At 38.9% G+C, this 22506-nt stretch overlaps 1 protein-coding gene across 1 annotated transcript in view; it reads right to left on the reverse strand.

Annotated features, from left to right (window-relative positions):
* exoc6b (exocyst complex component 6B) overlaps window positions 1–22506 on the reverse strand; it is a 113756-nt gene that overhangs the window by 7876 nt on the left and 83374 nt on the right. Inside the window, exon 20 of the mRNA XM_016246614.1 lies at window positions 22231–22304. Within this exon, the coding sequence (XP_016102100.1) occupies window positions 22231–22304 (74 nt within the window). The remainder of the gene's footprint in view (window positions 1–22230; window positions 22305–22506) is intronic.

Here is a 22506-nt window from a genome sequence, read left to right on the forward strand (position 1 = left end):
AATGCTCTGGTGGGGAGCTTGTTATGTAATGATCACCTATGCCCCAGTAACCTAGTAGCCACCTACAACGGATTGTGAACAACCAGCCGATGAAGTACAATTATTCATCACGACTTAATGAGGTCAATGTGAATGAGCTGCTATGTAATAGAAGGAAAACTAAGATGAGAGGATAACGTTCTTAACCTCGAAGTCAATTAGTTTTGTGTTCTCTAGTCACTAAAGTTAATGTGTTTTGTTCTCTTTGTGGCATCAGTGCGACTATCAGTTCAACCACGCCTTCTCCTCTCACTCCGTTTCTTGTTAGTTCTACTCTCACCTCTGGCTGCCCTCTGGCACTCACCGTTGTTTAGTGCATTCTAGAACTGGGCCATCAGCCTCAAAGGCTCACGCAGGCCAAAGTCAGTTGAGCTTGAGCCTGAATAATGATAACATTGATAATAACCAGCACAGAAAAAGCAATAACAATAACTCTCACCTAAAACAACCAGAAAAAGAGGCCAAAGTAAAACTTAGTAAAACATATATGTGGCTGCCCTATATTCAGAAGGGCCTACTCAGTTATCTGGCAGAGTAGCTTCAGGTTATGTCTTAAAGGGATCATATGGTGCGATTTCAATTTTTCCTTTCTCTTTGGAGTGTTACAAGCTCTTGGTGCATAAATAAGATCTGTAAAGTTGCAAAGACTAAAGTCTCAAATCCAAAGAGATATTCTTTATAAAAGTTAAGAGTTAAGTGTTCTAACACGCCCCCACATATCTACGTCACTATTTGGGTGGCGTTATGCAACTCTTCCCACATCTTCACGCAAAGAAAGAAGGCATAACTTTTATTCTCGCTGTAGTATTGTTGCTGCCGCCGCCATGTCGTGAAGGCACCGTGTGCTTCATTGCGAAAGCGAAACTACTTTGTTTGGTCTTCCAAAAGAGGACTATATCCGCTTCATCATGCCTGGAGCTGATCCGTGCTAGTCGCTGAGGAAATACTTCAACTTCACGCTGCCGATCGCCGGATCGGCTTTCACCGTGGACGAAGCGGAGTCCAGCCCAGTGTCGTCACATGTGGTTGCCGCTAGGAATGCGCGATATCTTATCGTTTGCAATATACCGATAAATAATAACAATACCCGCAATAATAACAATAAAGTCTAGTTGTTTACATATTTCTGTGTGCAACAGTGCGGAGCGACATCGCAGAAGGCGGACGTGAAATTGAGGAGGGCTGTACAGTGCACAAAAAATCAGTCTGAATAAATGTAGCAGCACGTGTGCGATACAGTTTTGCATGTGTATGAGCCTGTTTACAAACCTGTTGTCCAACAAAGATATAATTTATATACATGCCAAATTAACTTAATAGCATAGTTGAGTGTTTGAAATACTTCTTTTTGTGACCAGACGTGGTTTCATATTACAGAATGATAGTATTATATACAGTGATAAAAGCCATGTCAATTAACATTGCATTATAAATATGCTTTCCTTATAAAAATACCCAGGATTGAAGAACACAGATAAACCATATATTTTGTGAAATTGTATGTTTATTTTCCTCAAGTTTCATCAGTAAAAACGTCTCTATCTCCATTGTGCGTTTTCTTCAGCGATAACTGGATACCTTCCTGGAGCGTCATCAGTAGTATTACTTCTGCTATGGATATGTGGAGTTTCTGTGCAAGAGCGCCACAGAAGAAACAGGATTCCCTGAATTATTGTCATTGATATCATTATCGTAATAAATACCAGAAATATTGTGATATATTTTAAAGCCCATATCGCCCATCCCTAGTTGCCGCAGGCATCACAATATGGTAAGGGACGTAACATTTCCATCGCACGCTTGAGGAATTCGGCCAATCACAACGCACTGGATAGCTGGCCAATCAGAGCACACCTCGCCTTTTCAGACCAATGATTTTTCAGATGAGCTTTGTAAAAATCGAGCGTTTCAGAAAAGCGGGGCATAGAGGAGAAACAATAATGTACAGTATGTGGAAAATAATGTGTTTTTTTAACCTTAAACCGCATAAACACATTTCATTGCACCAAATACACAAAATAATGTTCTTTTTAGCAGCAGCATCATATGACCCCTTTAATAAAAATTTATTTTAAAAGTCTACTAAACATAGGATGAGTCACAATGGGCTGGAATGGGAGTTGTGATTTGAACCGCAGCAAATGGGCTCAAGTGCACGGTCGTAAATGTGAACGACGAGCAAATCCGATACAGATACAGCAGCAGTAAACGTAAAAATCGAGCGTTTCAGAAAAGCGGGGCATAGAGGAGAAACAATAATGTACAGTATGTGGAAAATAATGTGTTTTTTTAACCTTAAACCGCATAAACACATTTCATTACACCAAATACACAAAATAATGTTCTTTTTAGCAGCAGCATCATATGACCCCTTTAATAAAAATGTATTTTAAAAGTCTACTAAACATAGGATGAGTCACAATGGGCTGGAATGGGAGTTGTGATTTGAACCGCAGCAAATGGGCTCAAGTGCACGGTCGTAAATGTGAACGACGAGCAAATCCGATACAGATACAGCAGCAGTAAACATCTGCTGGGAGCAAATATGAGCATAAGAGATTCATAACATCTTCAAGTGCTCTGAAAGAAAGACGCCAGCAAAGAATAAATAAAACAACTGAAATCAAGAGGATAATCAAGTATCTTTGTTGGCCTCTTCAAATGATCTGCAAACAGTTTTTTCTGATCTACTCATCAAAAATTTTGAATTTTCCTAGTTTAAAGGCCTAGTTCACCCAAAAATGAAAATTCTGTCATTAAATACTTACGGTCATGTTCTTCCTAACCCATAAGATTTTCATTCATTTTTTATTTATTTGTCCCTCTATTGAAGTCAATTCCTCCAAAACGTTTTGATGCTTAAATAACAAATATTTGATCAATGCACGTACAGAGAGCAAATGGAAATGGAAGATCAACAGTACATGCTTGATGCGAAAAATTCTGTTTGGTTCTCACATCAAGCACGTTTGAGATTATTTTCATCATATTTGATGTTCTCCATGTATGTGCATTAATCATGTTTATTTGTGAATAGAAACATATATCTGCTCACCATATAAAGTAATCTTCATTTTTGGGCGAACTATCCATTTTAACTGTTCAATTATATATGTCTATGACATTTATCACTGATTCCCTGTCAAGTGTTTCAATACCTAATTTCCTTCAAATCAACATTGTGTTGCAGCATTTTCAATAGGAGTAAAAAGAGATCGAAGCATTTTGACGAGCAAGTTTGTTGGGTCTATGGCTAATAGAAATTGTGGAAAAATCAAAGAGTGGGTTGAGAAACTTCATAGAATAAATAGCAACTGTGATCCCCAATCATCCTGTCCACCCTGAGTCAATTAACAAGTTACGAACTCACAACTTTTAAGATGCCTAGTTAACATCCATGCATTCTGATCCTTATAGCATCACCGCTTATGGTCATTTTTAGATATTTTTTGTGGGAAATCTGTTAACGTTACTGAGGAAAGTTATGAAAAGAGTCTTATCTTAAAATTGACCTGTGTAGATATAAACAACATATAATGAACAGGTCTGAATCAAAAACACTTCGCTCAGCTATCCATGGTTCTGGATCATGTGAACGCAGAGAGAGGAGCGGAACGAAAAAAAGGGGGAAGGAGCAGCAACTAAAGCATCATTCAACATCAGTCAAAGTTCACCGGGAGGAAAATGATAAGCGGTATCTGGGTACTGAAAAAAAGGAAAAGTGGCTCCCTGTTTCTCAAGCCATATTTCAGTCCGCACAGTAGTAGCACACAGAGATCAGAGGTTATCCATAGAGGTTATCTTGGCTTAAGCTTCATCCACGCTAAAGCGTCCAGCAAAGCAGCAAGCAGGAGACACTCAAACACAAATCTCAGGCTATGCAAACATACACGCTCTTAACTGTTGGGAAAAGATACTCATGTCAATCATCAAGGATTAACAATGTTGAACATGTGCTTTCTTTTCTGTCTAAAAACACTTTTAAATGACACAGTCCTAGAAGCACCAGTGCTGGAGATAACAGCAACTGTCAATCAAAACAAGAGAAAGAGTAAAAGAAGATTAAGAGGTCGAGACCAAAAAAACAAAACATAAAAAATAAAGGGATTCATAATAAAAAGACGACGATGTGGAGGAGGAAGAGAAAAATGATTGAGAGGGAAAGGAAAAGGAGGCAGCAAGGAAGAGCAGGAGAAGAAGAAGAGGGAGTTGTTGTGCAGGATTCAGATGAGACAGGTCAAAGAGAGGGAACAAAAATAAAGGAGAAACATGGTCAGAACTTTACAATAAATTTCAACTCATTATCTTTAGTTAATATGGGTATATAAACTAACAATAGAAAAAAACACATTTTAAAGCATTTATTAACCTAGGTCGATATTAACATTGTAATATGTGAACCTGGACCACAAAACCAGTCATAAGGGTCAATTTTTTTTAATTGAGATTTATACATCATATGAAAGCTGAATAAATATCCTTTCCATTGATGTATGGTTTGTTATGATAGGACAATATTTGGCCGATATACAACTATTTGAAAATCTGAAATATTGAGAAAAAAATCTAAATATTGAGAAAATCACCTTTAAAGTTGTCCAAATGAAGGTCTTAGCAATGCATATTACTAATCAAAAATTAAGTTTTGATATATTTACAGTTGGACATTTACAAAATATCTTCATGGAACATGATCTTTACTTAATATCCTAATAATATTTGTCATAAAAGAAAAATCGATAATTTTGACCCATACAATGTTTTTTTGGCTATTGCTAAAAATATACGCCAGCGACTTAAAACTGGTTTTGTGCTCCAGGGTCACATATAACAAATTGCAACAGATAATTTCTACCGTCTTGTGACATACATCTGAGTGAATCGGATTATCGAAATTAAAAAAATGAAGGATGAAACTGGTGAGGTTTAAACTGACTAAATGATTAGGTTGTCGTTTCACTGGAAGAGTTTTGATTAAAAATGACAAGATCAAAACTCTACTTTACACCCTGTGCTAAAAATCTTGGTGTTCTTTTTGATTGCAAGCTGGGTTTTGAGAAACAAATGAGTGCAGTGGTCAAATCAAGTTTCTTCCACTTACGGCGTTTATCAAAAATAAAATCTTTACTCTCTATAAATTAGTTTGAACAGATTATTCACTTGTTTGTTCTATCTCGTTTAGATTACTGTAATTCACTATACTATGGTATAAGTCAGTCCTCTATAATGCATTTACAGATGGCCCAAAATGCTGCTGCAAGGTTGCTGACAGGCAGACGGAGGCTCGATCACATCCCATCTCGCACAATTCTTATTTCACTAAACTGGTTCCCAGTCAAATTTAGAATTATTTTTAACGGGTTTTGAGAAACAAATGAGTGCAGTGGTCAAATCAAGTTTCTTCCACTTACGGCGTTTATCAAAAATAAAATCTTTACTCTCTATAAATTAGTTTGAACAGATTATTCACTTGTTTGTTCTATCTCGTTTAGATTACTGTAATTCACTATACTATGGTATAAGTCAGTCCTCTATAATGCATTTACAGATGGCCCAAAATGCTGCTGCAAGGTTGCTGACAGGCAGACGGAGGTTCGATCACATCCCATCTCGCACAATTCTTATTTCACTAAACTGGTTCCCAGTCAAATTTAGAATTATTTTTAAAATTTTATCCTTTGTTTGTAAATCTCTGCATAATCAAGCCCCATCATATCTCTCTGAGGCAATCTCTACTTATAAGATCCAGTAATCTTGGTCTCCTGTCTGTTCCTAGATCGAGGCCTGTTGCTGGTCCTAGTCTGGAACAAATGACCAGCTTCTATTAGAGCTGCGCCCTCTTTGCCAGTATTTAAATACCTGCTTAAAAAACATATTTTGTCAATAGCTTTTATCTAGCCATGTCAATTATACAGTTATATTGCATTTTGATGTTTTGTGGTTTCTTATTTGTTTTATTTTAGCTGTATTGTACAGCACTTTGGATCAACCGGTAGTTGTGTGAAAGTGCTTTATACGTAAAAAATGTGGGAAACATGAATGATTATTATAATGATTATATAAATGCTGCTGAAGTGTTAACCATTATAATTTTATGATGTCTAATGCATTAACTAATAATAACAAATACCATTTTATTGTAAAGTGTTACTAAGATATTCAAGTAATAATCAAAACACAATCTTGCCACAATCTTAAAGGCATAGCTCACTCAAAAATGAAAATTCTGTTATCATTTACTCATCCTCATGTCACTCCAAAGATTTAACGCTTTCTTCTGTGGAATGCAAAATAAGATATTTTGAAAAATATTGTATTGTTTTTTTTTCTTTTTTGTATCTGTACCATGAAAGTCTAATCTTATTTTGACACCAATGTTCTTCAGAAAATCATCTCTTGTGTTCTGCAGAAGCAAGCAAGTCATACAGGAACATGAAGGTGAGTAAATCATGGCTTGAGAAATGGATCAGCTATTCTTTAAGTGCTATTAATATGAATGTTGCTGTATATTATCATGTCAAAACAGTGGCAGTGAAGTATGTCTATAGGGTGTACCAAAAAGAGACTATACCCTGAACTGAACTCCAGAGTGAGTAGGGCATAGTAATGCTCTCATTCAAATAGAATTCACCTTGCACTGAACTCTAAACAGAGGAAAATCTGAGTTTAAAAATGAACAATGACCACTTACCATTGGTCCACTCTGCTAGGATGCTGGTGGGGCTGTGCCACAACTGAGTGGCTCATATAATTACATTAGGAGAAGCAGAGACCTACATGATTAGGTCAGAACAGAAGTCTCAAGAGGGCTTCAGAGAATTTCAGATGAGCAAAAGCTCAAGCCCGAAGTATTCTGACAGCCGTAACTCGATTAAAGGGTACAAGCATCTCTATGTCTAAATTTAAACAAACACAGACCGCAAAATACAAAGAGTTCATGTGAATAAGGTTCCACCTTTTCAAGTCAATGACAATACTAAATTGATACAGAGTTTTTACTCTTACTGGGTGTGTGTAGAACAAGTCACTACAGGACACTGCTAATCTCTAACTACAAAATGAACATTTGCTGAGGAAACTGTAAGCAGGTCCAAAACGCACGAGGGAGGTTGGGGTCAGTGGGTGGTCAAGATGGCAATGGTTGCGGTGGCCGATACACTTTGTCTCTAAGCTGAACCCCACTAGGGTCATTGTTCTGTTATCAGTCCTTTTCGCTCTGTTAGCAAGCCACATCTGGGACAAGTGAAAACAGCCCTCTTCCTGAGGCCGCAACGTCTGAGGAGCCATAGTCTGGGGAAGACTTGGCCTCAAACTTACCTTCCTGTCCTCTTCAGACAAGGAAGAGTTATCTCGGGGGTTATGGTGTGGTGAAGCGGTCACAGAGACCTGAGGAAAGTGGCTAAATCCCACAGAACGCAAAAGAGTCTCATTTCTGAAACATTTAAAGATTTCAAATAGCTGCATAAGTGAACCTTAGAAAAAGCTGGTTCACTGAAATCTTAGTAAAATCAGATGACAAACTATGACAGAAGTATTACAAAAAGTAATCCAAAACATGTCCAATATTAAAATAAAAATAAATGTATAACTATAATTTTTTTATATATTACATTAATTATAAGGTGCTACATAGACAAGGGTCACAGAACAGTTGATTTGGCACGTCCCTCTGTATACTCTCTGTGACCTTCTGGCTGACTTGTTTTGACACTTATTTTAATAGAGTTAAAGACTGTAATTCATGGACATTTGACAGCGTTTACGTTAGCCTAGGGGAAGAGGTGGCCTCACTTTCAACTTCCTGTCCATTCAGAAAAGAGAGTTATTGCCAGGTCAAAATGACAACAAAACAGTCACAAGCCCTTTCGGTCGAATGCAGGACAGATCATCTAAGAATGAGTGTTAATAAATGAACGCACAACATCTATGGATGAACAGTAATGTCTCACAGGTGGAAGATGAGCTCATTCTCACTGTCCATTTCTCCACACAACCCTTTTAAGGGTGTTGCTGGGTGGTAATTAATAACTGTTAGACTGAAAAACTTGGCACTGGCCTGGGGAAGACATGACCTCTCTTTTACCTTCCTGTGGATTCCGACAAGGTAAAAGTTATTGCTGGAGCAGCAGTGTGACAAAACAGTCAGAGCTAAGAGCTGGTAGCAAGAATCTAAAAGAAGAGCTGAGAGGAACACAGAACAGAAAAAAAGAATGAGGTTGAAATATTTACAACAGAGGTTTTAACATTCTTAAATACATGCAGTCAAAATAATGTTCTATGTACGGTGGCCGAGAGAGCTCAACGCGCTGCAACTTCAGAAGACACAGGCAAATAGAAAAAGCACCAGCAAATCAAGAAAACATCTTCATCAGTTTGACAGCAGGTGCTGCAAATTCTCACAATGCAAACAAATAAAGAAACGCACTGCAAATGCTCACAACACAACCAAATAAAGAATTGTATTTGCAGCGCGTTTCTTAGTTTGGTTGTGTTGTGAGCATTTGCAGCGCGCATGTTGTCAAATTGATGAAGTTAATGTACTCAACACTGACATAGACTACTTTTATTCTGAAGTAAATATATAAAAAAAGAATTATGAAGATGTACACGATAGATTTGTGCCTTCACATTACAGGAAAATTCTAATAATTGAGGACTGATTGAGGATTTATCAAAAGTGATGGTAAAGATTTTACAAATTATGAACTTTAATTTATTTTTTTAACTATTCATGAAATAATGCATTATGGTTTTCATAAAAGTATTAAGCAGCACAACTGTTTTTAACTTTGACAATAATAAGAAATGATCCTTGAGCACCAAACCAGCATTTGGTTTTACTATTTTTACTTAGATTTGATCAAACAAATGCAGAATTAGTGAGCACAGGAGACTTTTAAATTTATTATAGATCCCAAACATAAACAGTAATGTATATGTATACACAAAGACATACAAATAGTAGAGTAGTTTTTTTTTTTTTTTTTTATCAGAAATTGTGATGTTAAACAATTTCTGTAAAAAAAAAAAAAAAAAAAGTTGAAATAACTGCTTTTAAAGGTCTGTCTTTAAAGGTTTTGTAAGCTAGTGCAGAAAAAGCACTTTGCCTATGGAGAAAACATGGGCTTTTTACTTTCGTAACTTGACTAACATGCTTTCTTCCAAAATGCGCTAAAACAGGATGAAATGCTGTGGAATATTCAAATATGAAAAGGAAATTCAAAACAGCTTTATTACGAGCATGACACAGTGTCTGTTGTTAAGGCGGATCCATCCAGAAATCATATTGGTGTCAAGGGTGTCTCATCGTTCACGTTTATAAGAAAAGAGCCTTTTTAAGGCTTACAGGAAATGGACGAATCAAAACGACTCTTGCAGCTGCTGTAAGAAAATGAAGATGGAATGTGGATCTGCGTGTGTTTGTTTGTGCGTGTGGTGTGGTGACAGACAATAAACCAGCATTACAGAACTCCTACCCCTTTCACAGGGCATGAATAACGATATAATCTGATCAAAGGCTTTTTTGGTGATGGCGTGGTGCTCTCTCTATAGACGTGAACTCTGATAGCCCTCATGATCAGGGTCACCAAAAGGCTACAGACTGAAAAGTGCTTACTCATGATCACCGCAGTATGAAGACAAACAGATAAACAGCTGCCAAAGTAAGGGAAAGAGAGAGTGAGAGAGAGAGAAAAACAAAACAAAATGAAACTAAGGGTCAGGTTGGTGCTTGTTATCCTGATGGAATTCACCAAATCCTATTTACCTTACTTAATGGCAAACAAATTGGCATTTGTAAATGGCCTACAACACATTGCGCTTTCCGGTAAGAAGGTGATGAGGGTTGAGATGGAGGTTATTAAAGAGGCAAGACCGGTAAAACAACCTCTCCGTCAAGCCTTTAAGTACAAATTCACAGAGGAGAATGAGAAAATAAGTAAAGAAAAATAGAGGGAAAAGAAAGAGGGGTAAAGAGAGAAAAAAGGAGAGAAGGGGAAAATAATACCAGGCTCTCTTTTCAGTACCCCCGTGCTCTCCCGTGAGGGCATAGCCCCTGGCGCGGGACTGATCTGAATGGAAGATGAAGTGGTATGGGGTGAGGGGCTCAGACTTTAGATCCCGCCTGACTCCCTGACTGGACCAAAGCCAAGGTTACTCTCTCTCTCCTGCTTTCCAGCATGTATAACATGCATAACACACACAGACTTACTGCTTTACCATACAACCCCACCTCGGCCTGCCAATACTTACTGAGCCTGCGAGAGACGGAGAGGGAGAAAGAGTGAGACAGATAGCACGTCAGGCTTATCGTCCGCTGGCTCCGAGGGAATGCGAGCAGGGTCGGCCGGAGGCCACTGGACTGGCCCACCCCCTACTCGCTTACTCTCTCTCCCTTGGACGGAAAGAAAGGCGGAAGGCTGGAGAAAGTGATTACACCTGGTCTGGTTCTGGCTGTTAACTAGAAGAAGATCAGCCAGCATGCGCCAGGGCCAGGATGAGTTCACTGTCCAAAACGCCACATTCATCCATCTTCCCGCTCGCTCCCCTGGGCTCTTTCCTCATCACTTAGAGTTGTCAGCTATTTGCTCTAAATAGTACAATGAATGAAGTTTGCAGTTAGCATGCATAAACAGCAATTTGTGCACATTAAAAATATTAATATGCACAACAATGTTGCTATGTGCATGAAAACAGTGATAAAAAACGAAGACTCCAAAAGAAAAGAAAAAGCATTGCTTTCAAAAGGCTAACAAAGATGTTCTGTAGATCAGATATGTAGAAGTGATCAATCATGAGCTGTTGTTTTTTGAGACGTTCCAAATGTGTAAGTTGCTTTCTAAGTTGTAATCTATCTATCGGAAAGCAAAACCACTGAATAGCTGCAGGGTATATTTATAAATATTAATTTCATAACAGTATTCATCAGTAATAATCAATAAAAAGGAATGATAATCATCAATAAAAACAAACATCTACTTGTCTCCACCTGCAGTTAAATAATTAAACCCTGGTATGGCGTTTGTTCCCCATTTATTGTCTCCTTTACAGCCAGATGTTCTGCACACAGGAATACTGAGCACAGGAACATACAATTCACGCAAACTGACTAAAACAGGGCTCCTAGGGTGTAAGTTACCAGAACCAAGGGCCAGAACTGAGGGAAAACCACAGATATGTGGGTCCCATAAATGACCCCTATATCCACACCCAGCCACACTCTCACAAAAACATTATATTCTACACATATGAAAAGTGGTGGAGCTCCAGTCCAGCTGATGGACAACAGGATAGTCTGTTTTGATCTGGAGTATTTTACATGTATTTTAGAAGCAGTGTAATTTAAGGAGGTAATTTACTCACTCTCATGCTGTTCCAAACTAGTATGACTTTCTATGGAAAAAAAACTTTTGACATATAAGAGGTCATTGAACTATAAAAACATCCTGTAAGTTTCAGAATCAAAACTTTCTTGTTAGTCTAAAAACAGCTTCTATAAAAGCCATTCTGCCAAAACGACAGCTTGTGGAATGTACCGCTCTATAATGTAATAGTGTGGCTAAACACCACCTCCAAAGAAGAAAATCAATGTCTGCTTCTACATCACTGCCTGTTTAGCCCTGCCCACCGATTTGCACATGTAGAAAGTAAATAGAGAGAGAGGCAAACGCAGGTCTAGAGACCAAACGGCTCCGAAGACAAGACAACACTGCAGTGCCAAATTGTGGGAAAATGCAGTCTTTGCATTGCCTTCCTTCTGATCCAAACATCAGGAGAGAGTGGATGAACTTTAATTTTAATGAGATTCCAGACCGCCTCAGTAAGAACTTGGTCTTTTGTTCACTTCATTTTGCCAAAGATTTGTGCAAAACAAGGCACAATTTGACGCAGGACTTTTCAGAAAGATTGAAACTAAAAGACAATGCTGTGCCGACATTACTGACAACACTGTTCGATTCTATCCGACAGTAAAATTGCACCACACAGCTGTGAGGAACTGTTTTTATTACGTAGTTACTTCCGAGTCTACAATCTGCCATGCCAATTCAGTGGGTTCTAATGAGGGGGGTCAAAACAGGACAGAAAATAGCCTATTAATTCTAAATTATGATTTGGTCTGTTTTTGACCATACAATGAAAGTCAATGGGGAAACTATTCAAGACGACTGATATTTTTGTCATTGTTCACTCCTAGATCAAATAAAAGCATTGATCAACTCACACAACACCATCAAATACGCCAACACACACCTCAAACGTCAACTAATGTCAAATCTTATTGGTTAACACGTCAAGTGGCCAAACATATTCAAGTTTGTGTTCCCATTTTTAATGTAGACTGAATGTGTTAACCAATGTTTTGTTTTGATTTGACAGTAAAAAGGCTTAATTTTTGTTCATCATACAAAGTGATCTTGTCACTTCAGATATACCAGTTAGTTGTATGGTTCAATTTCAAGTTACTTTAATGTCCTTTTTCGGACCTTGAAGAGTCTGGATCCTGTTGACTTTCATAATATGCTGAAACTCTCTACAAAATATCTCCTGTGTTCCGCAGAAGACAGACAGTGATAGAGGTTAGGATCAAAATTAGGGGGATCTTTTTAAGATTCCTTGATCTTTCACATCATCCACTGCGCTTTTATATACGAGAGAGAAATACAAAAAAGGGTAAGCTGGAGAAGCAGGAATCGGTTGACAGTTTGTGTTCATGCTGGAGTGAGAAAGAAGATGCATGTCAGTGCCATCCTCATAGGGCTGAATGGGACCCTGCCGCAAAGAAAGATGTCAACCCCCTGCTCAGAGAATATCTGCTCCCTCACTGACTCCATACAAGTAGGGCAGCTCATCCGTCTGACCCCTGGAGACCTGTGACAGCACCTCAAACAGGCCTTTCACTGACACACACCAGCACGCCATTGAGAAGGAGCAGGGGGGATGGATTTAAGCGTGACACACTCACTGGGCATTGAGAGGAAGCAAATGGGGGACGATTAAACTGTGACACCTGTCACTGGCTTGTTTAGGTCGACTATGGAGAAATGGTCTGAGGAGAGCGCTGCCTGTGACGTTTCCTTTTCTTTCTCCTTCCTACATTTCCACTCCTTCTCATTCGTTTTTTACTTATTTTCCATAAGCAAAGACAGGAGAGCTGGTTTGCTTGTACAATCGAAGTTCTGTGGTAGTCTTCATTCTTTCAAACGTTCTATCTCTCCCTGAAGGAGCCACACAAAGAGCTGATCTGTGGGAGGCTGTAGCTGAACAGGGTGAGGAGAAGAGCACAGCCCAAATGGTTTCATCCTTAATCTCTCTTTCCTGCGCACCTTCACTGCCGTCTGTCTGACCTCAGCTACTGAACCAGGCAGGTTAGGGTTCAGGGAGACTGCGGTTGACCGAGAGGCTCCATTAAAACCACAAACACGCACTCAGGCTCTGGTTCTTCCTACTGACATCACTTGAAGGGAATGTGGGACAGAGGGGTTCTTAAAATCTCCCACCACCCCCAAAGGTTCCATGGTTCATACAATCATTGAACTGTCAGTGGATTACAAGAAATTGACTGGAAATCTTATTACCTGTGAAACATGATTTTATTTTTATCTGAATTTGGGCCTTTCGGTCTCTTTTGCAGTGGCCTAATGTGTTTGATCAAAATAATGTTTCAGAGCTCACAATATAAGCAACATTTAAAGGGACAGTTCACCCCCCAAAAAAATGAAAATTCTGTCATTATTCACCATAATGTTTTTCTGAACCTGTATGACTTGCTTTCTTCTGTGGAACACAAAAGATAATATTTAAAAATGCCTCTGTGCTTTTTTTCCTCTATATAATAAAAGTCAGTGGGGTCCAATGTTGGTTTGAATTCTTCATCTTTAACTACATAAACACAAAAACAACACTGTTAACTGCATTGATGTGTGTATAAGGGAAGAATGTGGCATAACAGTTGCAATCACTCAGACAGCAGATTGACACTTGATTCCCTCTCCCAAAAGCACAAGTTTGACAGGGAAATACCAGCTGGAAATCCCACATCTAGGTAGATTTCGGTTTCATTTTCCAAAGCAACATTTATTTTCACCATAAGCTCATTCATCTCTTAGCCAGTATTTCTACTCCTTCAGTAATGATCACGTTACGCCTTGACATTAATCAGTGTTTAGTGGTAGTTTGCTTTCATTTTGACTTTTTAAGCTGCAGGGTCATAACCTTTCGCTTTTACTTGACTAGAAACTGTTAGTTGAAAATCATGTCATGTATAGATCCATTTTTCCCCAAAGCCTGCATGTTGGTACATGCTGAGCAGCAACTGCCTGAAACTAAATGTCACATTGATACTGTAAATGTAAATGTTCCTTGAATGGGACACTCCCGTTAATCATTTCTCTGAACCTGCTCTGAACTTCCTCCAATACCACAAACAATATGAAGATTAATTATAATGTCACAAATCAGAAAAAAAAAGAGTTTACAAAAACTAATTATTACAACTACTACAGGAAATATACACTACCATTCAAAATCTGGGATCGGTCTGATTATTATTATTTTTTTTTTTAAGAAATTAATGCTTTTATTCAGCAAGTTTGTATTAAATTGATCAAAAGTTACAGTATAGACTTTCACGTTGTTACAACTGATTTCTATTTCAAATAAAAGCAGTTTTTAAACTTTCTTTTCATTAAAGACTTCTGACGAAATGTATCCGTTTCAACAATACATTAAGCAGCATTTTTTATAAAAAAAATAATGTTTCTTGAGAAGCAAATCAGCTTATTTTTAAATAAGTAAATAAAATTTTAAACTTTTAAATAAATTCAGCTTTGCCATCACAGGAATAAATCACAATTGAAATATATTAAAACAGGAAACAGTTATTTTGAATTGAAATGATATTTCACAATATTACTGTTTTTACTAAATTTTTGATCAAATAATGCAGCCCTGGTGTTTTTTTTATTTTTTATCTTTGAATCTTACTGACCCCAAACATCTGAATTGTATATACTTAACACTAGGGCTGGGTAAAAAAATATCGATATCTCGATTTTAATCGATTCTCGTTTTTACGAAACGATATCGATTCTTAAATCCCAAGAATCGATTAGTCTAGCCTGTTTTCAGTTAATGGATGGAACATTGAAGCGCACCTCCCATCCAATAAATCGCAATAAGCATTGTGCGTTGATACTTTAAATATGAAACAAAGTATCAGATTTCAATTTATGTCCATTGTATTGCAGTATTTAAACAATAAATGCCGTTTTGGCGCGGTTTAATCTGGAGTGACAGATCGCTGTAGCGCCTCAGTTCAACAGACGCAGCAGCGCGAGGCGCACGTGAACTGATCATCTCCTCCACATTAATACCAGCTTCAGCACAAAATAATCATGACTAAACATCCGAAGGTAAGTTAAAAGAAAGAGTACAACTTTACAATCTGTATCCTGTCTCAAGTAATCGCTCAATCAGTGTTTCAGCCGAGCAAAGAAGTCAATATAACAGCTTGTAAACAATGTCACGTAAAGTCACATTTACCTCAGAAAGCATATTTGGTGACCATAAACTCGATAGTCAGCCAGAAAAATTAACTCTAGAGAGGAGCATTTTACTAAATATATACACCCTATAACATTCATTATATTTTTTATTTATGTTTGAATAAATTCTTCCAAGTTTTTATGACAGCCACTATTTAATAAATGTGTATATTTTAAAAAACTAACTGAAGTAATTGTAACTTAATTATTATAAAAACTTAATTAAGCGCAATTTAAGCAGTTGTACAGCACAAATCGGTCAATTTTAACCTTCAATATTATAATGTAGTAGCTACCAACTGACTCTCATGTATATTTTAGTTGAGAGATTTTTTTTCCTTGAGAAAATTTGGCACGTACTGTACCTGATATGTGTCCAAAATAATCTATATTGAATCGAATCGGTAATCGAATCGAATCGCAAGTAAACGATTTTGGAAAATAATCTAATTGCGATTTTACCAATATTGCGATTGCGATTTAATATGCAATTATTTTTTAAAGCTCTTTGTGTTCTGTATTATTCAACAAAGACAAGCTACAAATCATTGTATAGTATGACCAACACAATATGAAAGTGAAAAAAAGTGAAAGTGACGTGACATGTGGCCAAGTATGGTGACCCATAATCGGAATTAGTGCTCTGCATTTACCCATGTGCACAGCAGTGAACACACACAAACCGTGAACACACACAAACCGTGAACACACACAAACCGTGAACACACACAAACTGTGAACACACACAAACCGTGAACACACACCCGGAGCAGTTGGGGGTTTGGTGCCTTGCTCAAGGGCACCTCAGTCGTGGTATTGAAGGTGGGAGAGAGCGCTGTACATTCACTCCCCCCACCTACAATTCCTGCCGGTACGAGGCTCTCGTACTCATAACCTTTGGGTTATGAGTCCGACTCTCTAACCATTAGGCCACGACTTCCCCAATATTAGATAGATTAAACATAAATGTTCTTTTCTGTAGGCCAGGGATGTTATAAGTCAAGTTATAAGTCAAGTCAAGTCAAGTCACCTTTATTTATATAGCGCTTTTAACAATACAGATTGTGTCAAAGCAACTGAACAGCATTAATTAGGAAAATAGTGTCAATAATGCAAAATGACAATAGTAAATGTTATAGGATATTACGATATTACATATAGGATGTTACGATGAAATTAGGTGATGCATGAATTGATATGAATGACATTTTTATTTAACAACTACAATCACAGTATATTGTCAAATCACACAAACTAAAGTAGACTGCAGAAATATAAAAACAAATCTGTTGCTTTACCACACTACTTTAGGTAATTCAAAGTCACTGTAATAAACATATGCAAACATGTGGACTGCACTTTTTAAACACTGTCTGTTAACTTTAGACCAGTGGTTCTCAAACTTTTTTGGTCCCGTCCCCCTTTAAACCTATAAAAAAGGACATCCCCCCTGACATTAAATTGATGCCTTGTTCTATTTATGACGTACTGACACAAAGTTAAAATGATTTGCAATGGTCACTTTGTCGCGTCCAGTGTAGAGCTGTTGCGGTGCGATGCGACAACTGTAGCGTCCGGTATAGACACGGTGAGTGAAGCCGAGATCAAGATTTTCTGCATTTAGCTTTTAAATGACCAGCACCTGCCTGGGTCTGTGCGACTTCATCTATGGCTTTTCTCTTCCCTTTCACAAACCGATCCATCTCCCATTCTAAGTTATGTCCTTTGGCTGTTTACTGTTTTATTTCTTTTCTTTTTCTGCAGATGGCCCGCGCTCGACTTGAAGCAGCGCTGCTTAGACCGATGGGTGTGTGTCATCAAAGTACTGCGAGAGCTATAAGAGAGCGGATGTCTCCTTATGCTTTCTCTCGCCATACTTTGATGTCATACACCGATCGATCTTCAAGTCGAACACACCTCTTTACTCTGACGTGTCACGTGACCGAGTGTAATCGCAGCTTCTGCGATTCAAAAATCGTGTTTTTTCATATTGCGATATTATCGCAAATGCAATTAAATCGTTCAGCCCTAATCGCAAGCTTGTGAATGAGAATTGAATCAAATCGTGAAATTTGTGTCAAAACCCAGCCCTACTTAACACACACACACAGGGCAATATTTAAACCTCAAGAGAGCCTGCAATATTTAAATGATATACATTATGTTCTTTTAAAAAATCGGCTATCAGCTACACAAATAAGGACTTCATCTTGAAGTTTGAAAAGATGAACAAAATTGCTCGTTTTGTTACGAGAAGTCTTTATAACTGAGGGAACATTCTCCAGATTCCTTGACTCTCCAGAGGAGATTGCTGACTGAGAATTGGGAGCAAGCAGCAAATTTCCTTAAACCGCAGTGAACTCCTTTCAGATGGGGGGCTTCAACTTTCTGGCCAGCCAAGATGTTCCCGCCTTGCACCCTGTTGCCGGAACAAACACTATGGGTCACTAACGGACTCTGAGTTTGTTTAGCGATTACCAAACACACACACACAAAAATGAAGAAATATAAACAGACTCCAAAATAACCCTAAGAGTATTAAACCATCGGATGGTGCCAGAACATTATAAGGATTACATTTCAATCATTCGTTTCTGTACAAGCATCAAACCACGCTTAAACCAACATAACCAACTCTGACAGCAAAATTTCACCTCAGAGCACAGAATTATCACAATCACAGAAGAAAAGTGATAGAGAAAAAGAAAAGAGGAAATAAAAAATATATATAAGGAGAGGAAATCAGACACAGCTGCAGTTGGACATCTAGTTAGAATAGTATGACACTAAGAAACTGCCCCAAGGGTTCAGAAGGACGCAAGCATAAGCCTCTAGTGGTGTCACTGGTGTTAGGCTTTCACCGCCAAGGACTAAGAGAAAGGAATGGAAGGGGTTAGAGAGGGGAAAAGCATTTTACATTGAATCCTTTTAACAACGTTCCAGGAATTCTAGGATAATGCCTGTGGACAGGCCACAGGAATGCTTAGCAGCCTCATGGTTCCCAAATTCACGGGACCAGGAAAACGTTCCCCCGCCCCCTCTGCTCTTCAATGCAGTGCCCCAGAATGGGTCATGAAGGGTGGGGAGGAGAGACACTACCGTAGGGGATGTAAATATATGTCTCTCATACCTTCAACGATCACTCTCTATGGCACAAATGGATGCTGGAAGCAACGGTATTCCATCTCAACTTCTGAAATGCCCTGTGGCTTTTCTGCACCTGTACCAGAGCACCAAATTAATATGAGCCCTGCAGGGTTACCCACCAATCATAGCTGACGTGAGAATGCCTTTAAAAATTCCAATTCAGTTAGAGAATTTATAATGAATATGAATGTAGAATTGCTATTTGAATTTGAATGTAAGACAGCAGAATTAGAATGAATGTAAATTCATATAACTAATTTGAAAATCTTTTAAGTTTGAAGGTTATCCAAGCACATGGAACACGACAGACAGACAGACAGACAGATAGAATGACAGACAGACAGACAGACAGATAGAATGACAGAACCATAGATAGGTAGATACATCAAAACTCCCAAATCTAAAACTCTACTTAAATCAGCACTTCATACCAAATAACACTTCTGTGAGTCCATGAGGGCCTCCACATCAACCGAGGCCTGGCTGCTAGTTCGTTCCACACCCACCCCTTGGAGCTTTTGGGAAGAATTTGGGAAGGCAGAAGATCCAGGGCAAGAGTTGAGGCATGCGGCAGCCCCGAGAACATGCACTGCTGGGGGGACAGCCTCACCGCAGAGGCCAGAAGGCCTCCCACACCAAGGCCAGCCAAGGGTTCCCAGCGCCACAAACCTTTCCTAATATAATCTGCTAATATAAGACTCCTAAATATAGAACTGCAGCCTGCAGCATGCCATTCATAATATCTTTTTTCTGATTCTTCAGAGTCTATTATCGGTTTAGTTTTTTTTGTATCTTGCTAAAATAAACACATTTTGAAATTACAGAAAGGCCGAGTTCACAAAGTGTTTGTGAATGACAATCAATTTTGTTTTAAAGAATGTTATTTATATTCTATATGGTTCAGGCAAATCCTGCTGAGTTCAAGTTTCTCAAGTCCAGCTCTTATGTCATATTTTTTCCCCATTGTAGCCAGGCATTCTTCATGTGCTCATGCTATACATAATTAATTTTGCTATGACAGATGAACCCACTTCTCAAATTCAGCAGTCACATCTGAAAATTTCAGGTAGGCATTTCATTTGAAGAATCAACCAAACACCAACGTATTTAGCACTCCAAACAGCAGTATCCCCCTGCTGTAAGAACATGGCTCACGAAATAAGTCGTTCATCACGTCAGTCCTCCATCCATCCTCTTACTCTACACCATTTAAAGCACTTTGAAGCGGAGTCTGGACGTTCTTCTTTTCTTTTTGTATTCTTGTCTTTTCAGATAGGAGAGTGAATCCAGGTTCCAGCCTCTCACCAAAACCCCTCCCAGTGCTTCCGGACCTTTTCGTTGTCTATCTCCATAAGGATTGACCCACGGCCCCATCCCAGGACCCGGGAGACCGGGACACAAACGGGCCCTTCAGGTTGATTTATCGGGCGTATTCAGGGCCAGGCTCGCAGGGGGACAGAACGGTTCTGACGTCACTGATCACCAGAACAACCCCTTGAAAAAGCCACCTCTTGAGAGAAGACAGCACCTCTACCGACTTCCATCGGATGCTATTGAAATTATAATAACAATAACAGTATTAATAATTAAAGATATCTTTGTAGAGAGTCATGCATCATGACAGCTCAAAAGCAAAACATGACATTAAAAAAAGCAAAATGGCTATTTTGTTCATTCTTTTCTTCAGCATCTTCTTTTCTCCTCTCTTTAAAAAAAAAACAAAGCAAAACCACACAAGCGCCTTCATGGTGAAGTCAGGTTAAAAAAAAAAACTAAATGGAAAACAAGTGGCACTGCATCATGATGGCAGGCGGGACAAAACGGAATTGTTTTAGAGGAAGAAAGAGCTATCCGTCACTGTCTGTCAGCTCATTCATCCAGTACTCCCTGAGCATCCAGCCCATCCGTCATCCCCTCTCAGTCTCTGACACCCGCCCAGGTTGGCCACTTCGGCAACGAGGGAGGGGGTCCCAAATATGGACCCTTATAACCCCACTATTATTGTTTCCCATCCTCTCTAGATCTCGGAATTCACGAACACACATGCTACATTCTTCTTACCGGCCTTTTTTCAAACTTTCATTTGATGTGTCCCCCCAAAAAACTGTAGTTATGTTTGATACAACTGATGCACAACCGAATATAATTATTTAATAATTTTTTACTACTATTTTATACTATTAGTTGTTGCCTACTTTATTTGGAAGACAGTTGAGAGGGTAGAAAATAAGAAACAAACAGCGGGAGAAGTGAGATTGTAATCGAACTTGAATCTCCCATGTGTGCATCACTGCTTTTCTAGAACTGGGGAACAAAACTTATTCATCCATGTATTGCAATAGTCTCTATAACAATTCTGAATTGATTCACAACTGGTTTAGATAAGTTCAGTGAGATGCACAAACACTAACTCGATCACTGTTTTTTTGCAGTACGGAAGACGTGAGCAGCCAAGCAGGACTGCAGATGAAAGCCACAATGTTGCAAAATAATCACTGTTCAGTATAAAGAATATTCAAAGTTTTTATGATATTAAAATAAAATCCATGGGAAAAAGGTGTTTCTTTTGCAACAAGCATTAACAAGACCAAAGTTACTGCAACTGTCTCTGAGCATGGTTGAACCAAACCTAGGAGATCTGGTCATAACTCCTGACAAAATGTCAAGTTGCTGTGTTTTGCCTTTGCATGACAGAATAAATCCAATCAATAACCATTTCTGGGAAAAGATGATAATCGTTTCTGGAAAAAGACTCCCTGTAGCAGAATAAAATTATGAGGTGCTTACATATGCCCACAACATTCATGCTCTGGAGTATGCATGCTAGGCTACAACATTTTGAATGGTCAAATGAACTGCAGCAACAAAATCTATTCTGTGCTACCAAAAGGCTATCAAAATGTTCTCTAAACATAAATAATGGGATGAGAGAATAATGCCTTGGGCTGTTGCCTTTCTGGTTGCAACATCACCTTGATGTTCTTCTCAATGTGTTTCAGTTTGTGTTTTTCAAGCCAGAGCACAGGCCAACATTTGCTATAAACGGCTCCAGCTCTGCAATGTTCAAGAGTGCAGAGGTGCGAATGGGATAAGATGACCCCTAAAGAACCATCTAAAAAAAATCTTTAAACCGCATAAACATTTCATTACACCAAATAATGTTCTTTTTAGCAACATCATATGACCCCTTTAAACCGAACAGGAGGAGGTCTTGAGGCCATCTCCGCACCACAATGGTAAATACAAAACCACCAAGGTGAATATCAGGCCAGCCTTGGGACCACAGATATGAATACAAACACACACAGGCTCACACATTGAGGAAAGAAACCTTTAAACAAAACTAAGGCTAGCGTGGAGGTTTAGGGGGTTGGGTTTGGCGGTAGAGGGGAAAATAAGAGAAAGAAGGGGGGGATGTTAAGGGGTAAACAGGGGAAAACAGAAGAAAAGGGAAAGAAGAATGAAAGAAAAGAAAAAGGAGTGGAAAAAAACAAAGACCTACTTGTCTCAAGTCGATGAAGGCGAGCAGCAGAGTGTCCCCCTGGAAGCCAGGCACCGGGCCGGCCCTGGCAAACTCTGTGGGAAAGAGAGAGGGATAAAGAGAGCAGGGAATTCGCCATGGAGCGGGAGATTGGCAGACGGATGACAGCCGGGACAAGGGGAGGACAGGGGGAGGTTCAGTGGGGGCGGGGGAGGTGAAATGGAAGGGGGCTTTGAAGGTTTTGGGGGTGCTGGCAGAGGGGGTGGAGGGTTAGTTGGGTGGTTCAGGGCAGAGTCA

The sequence above is a fragment of the Sinocyclocheilus grahami genome, unplaced genomic scaffold (genome assembly GCF_001515645.1).
Source record: "Sinocyclocheilus grahami isolate Dianchi unplaced genomic scaffold, SAMN03320097.WGS_v1.1 scaffold24.1, whole genome shotgun sequence".
NCBI classification, from domain to species: Eukaryota; Metazoa; Chordata; class Actinopteri; order Cypriniformes; family Cyprinidae; genus Sinocyclocheilus; species Sinocyclocheilus grahami.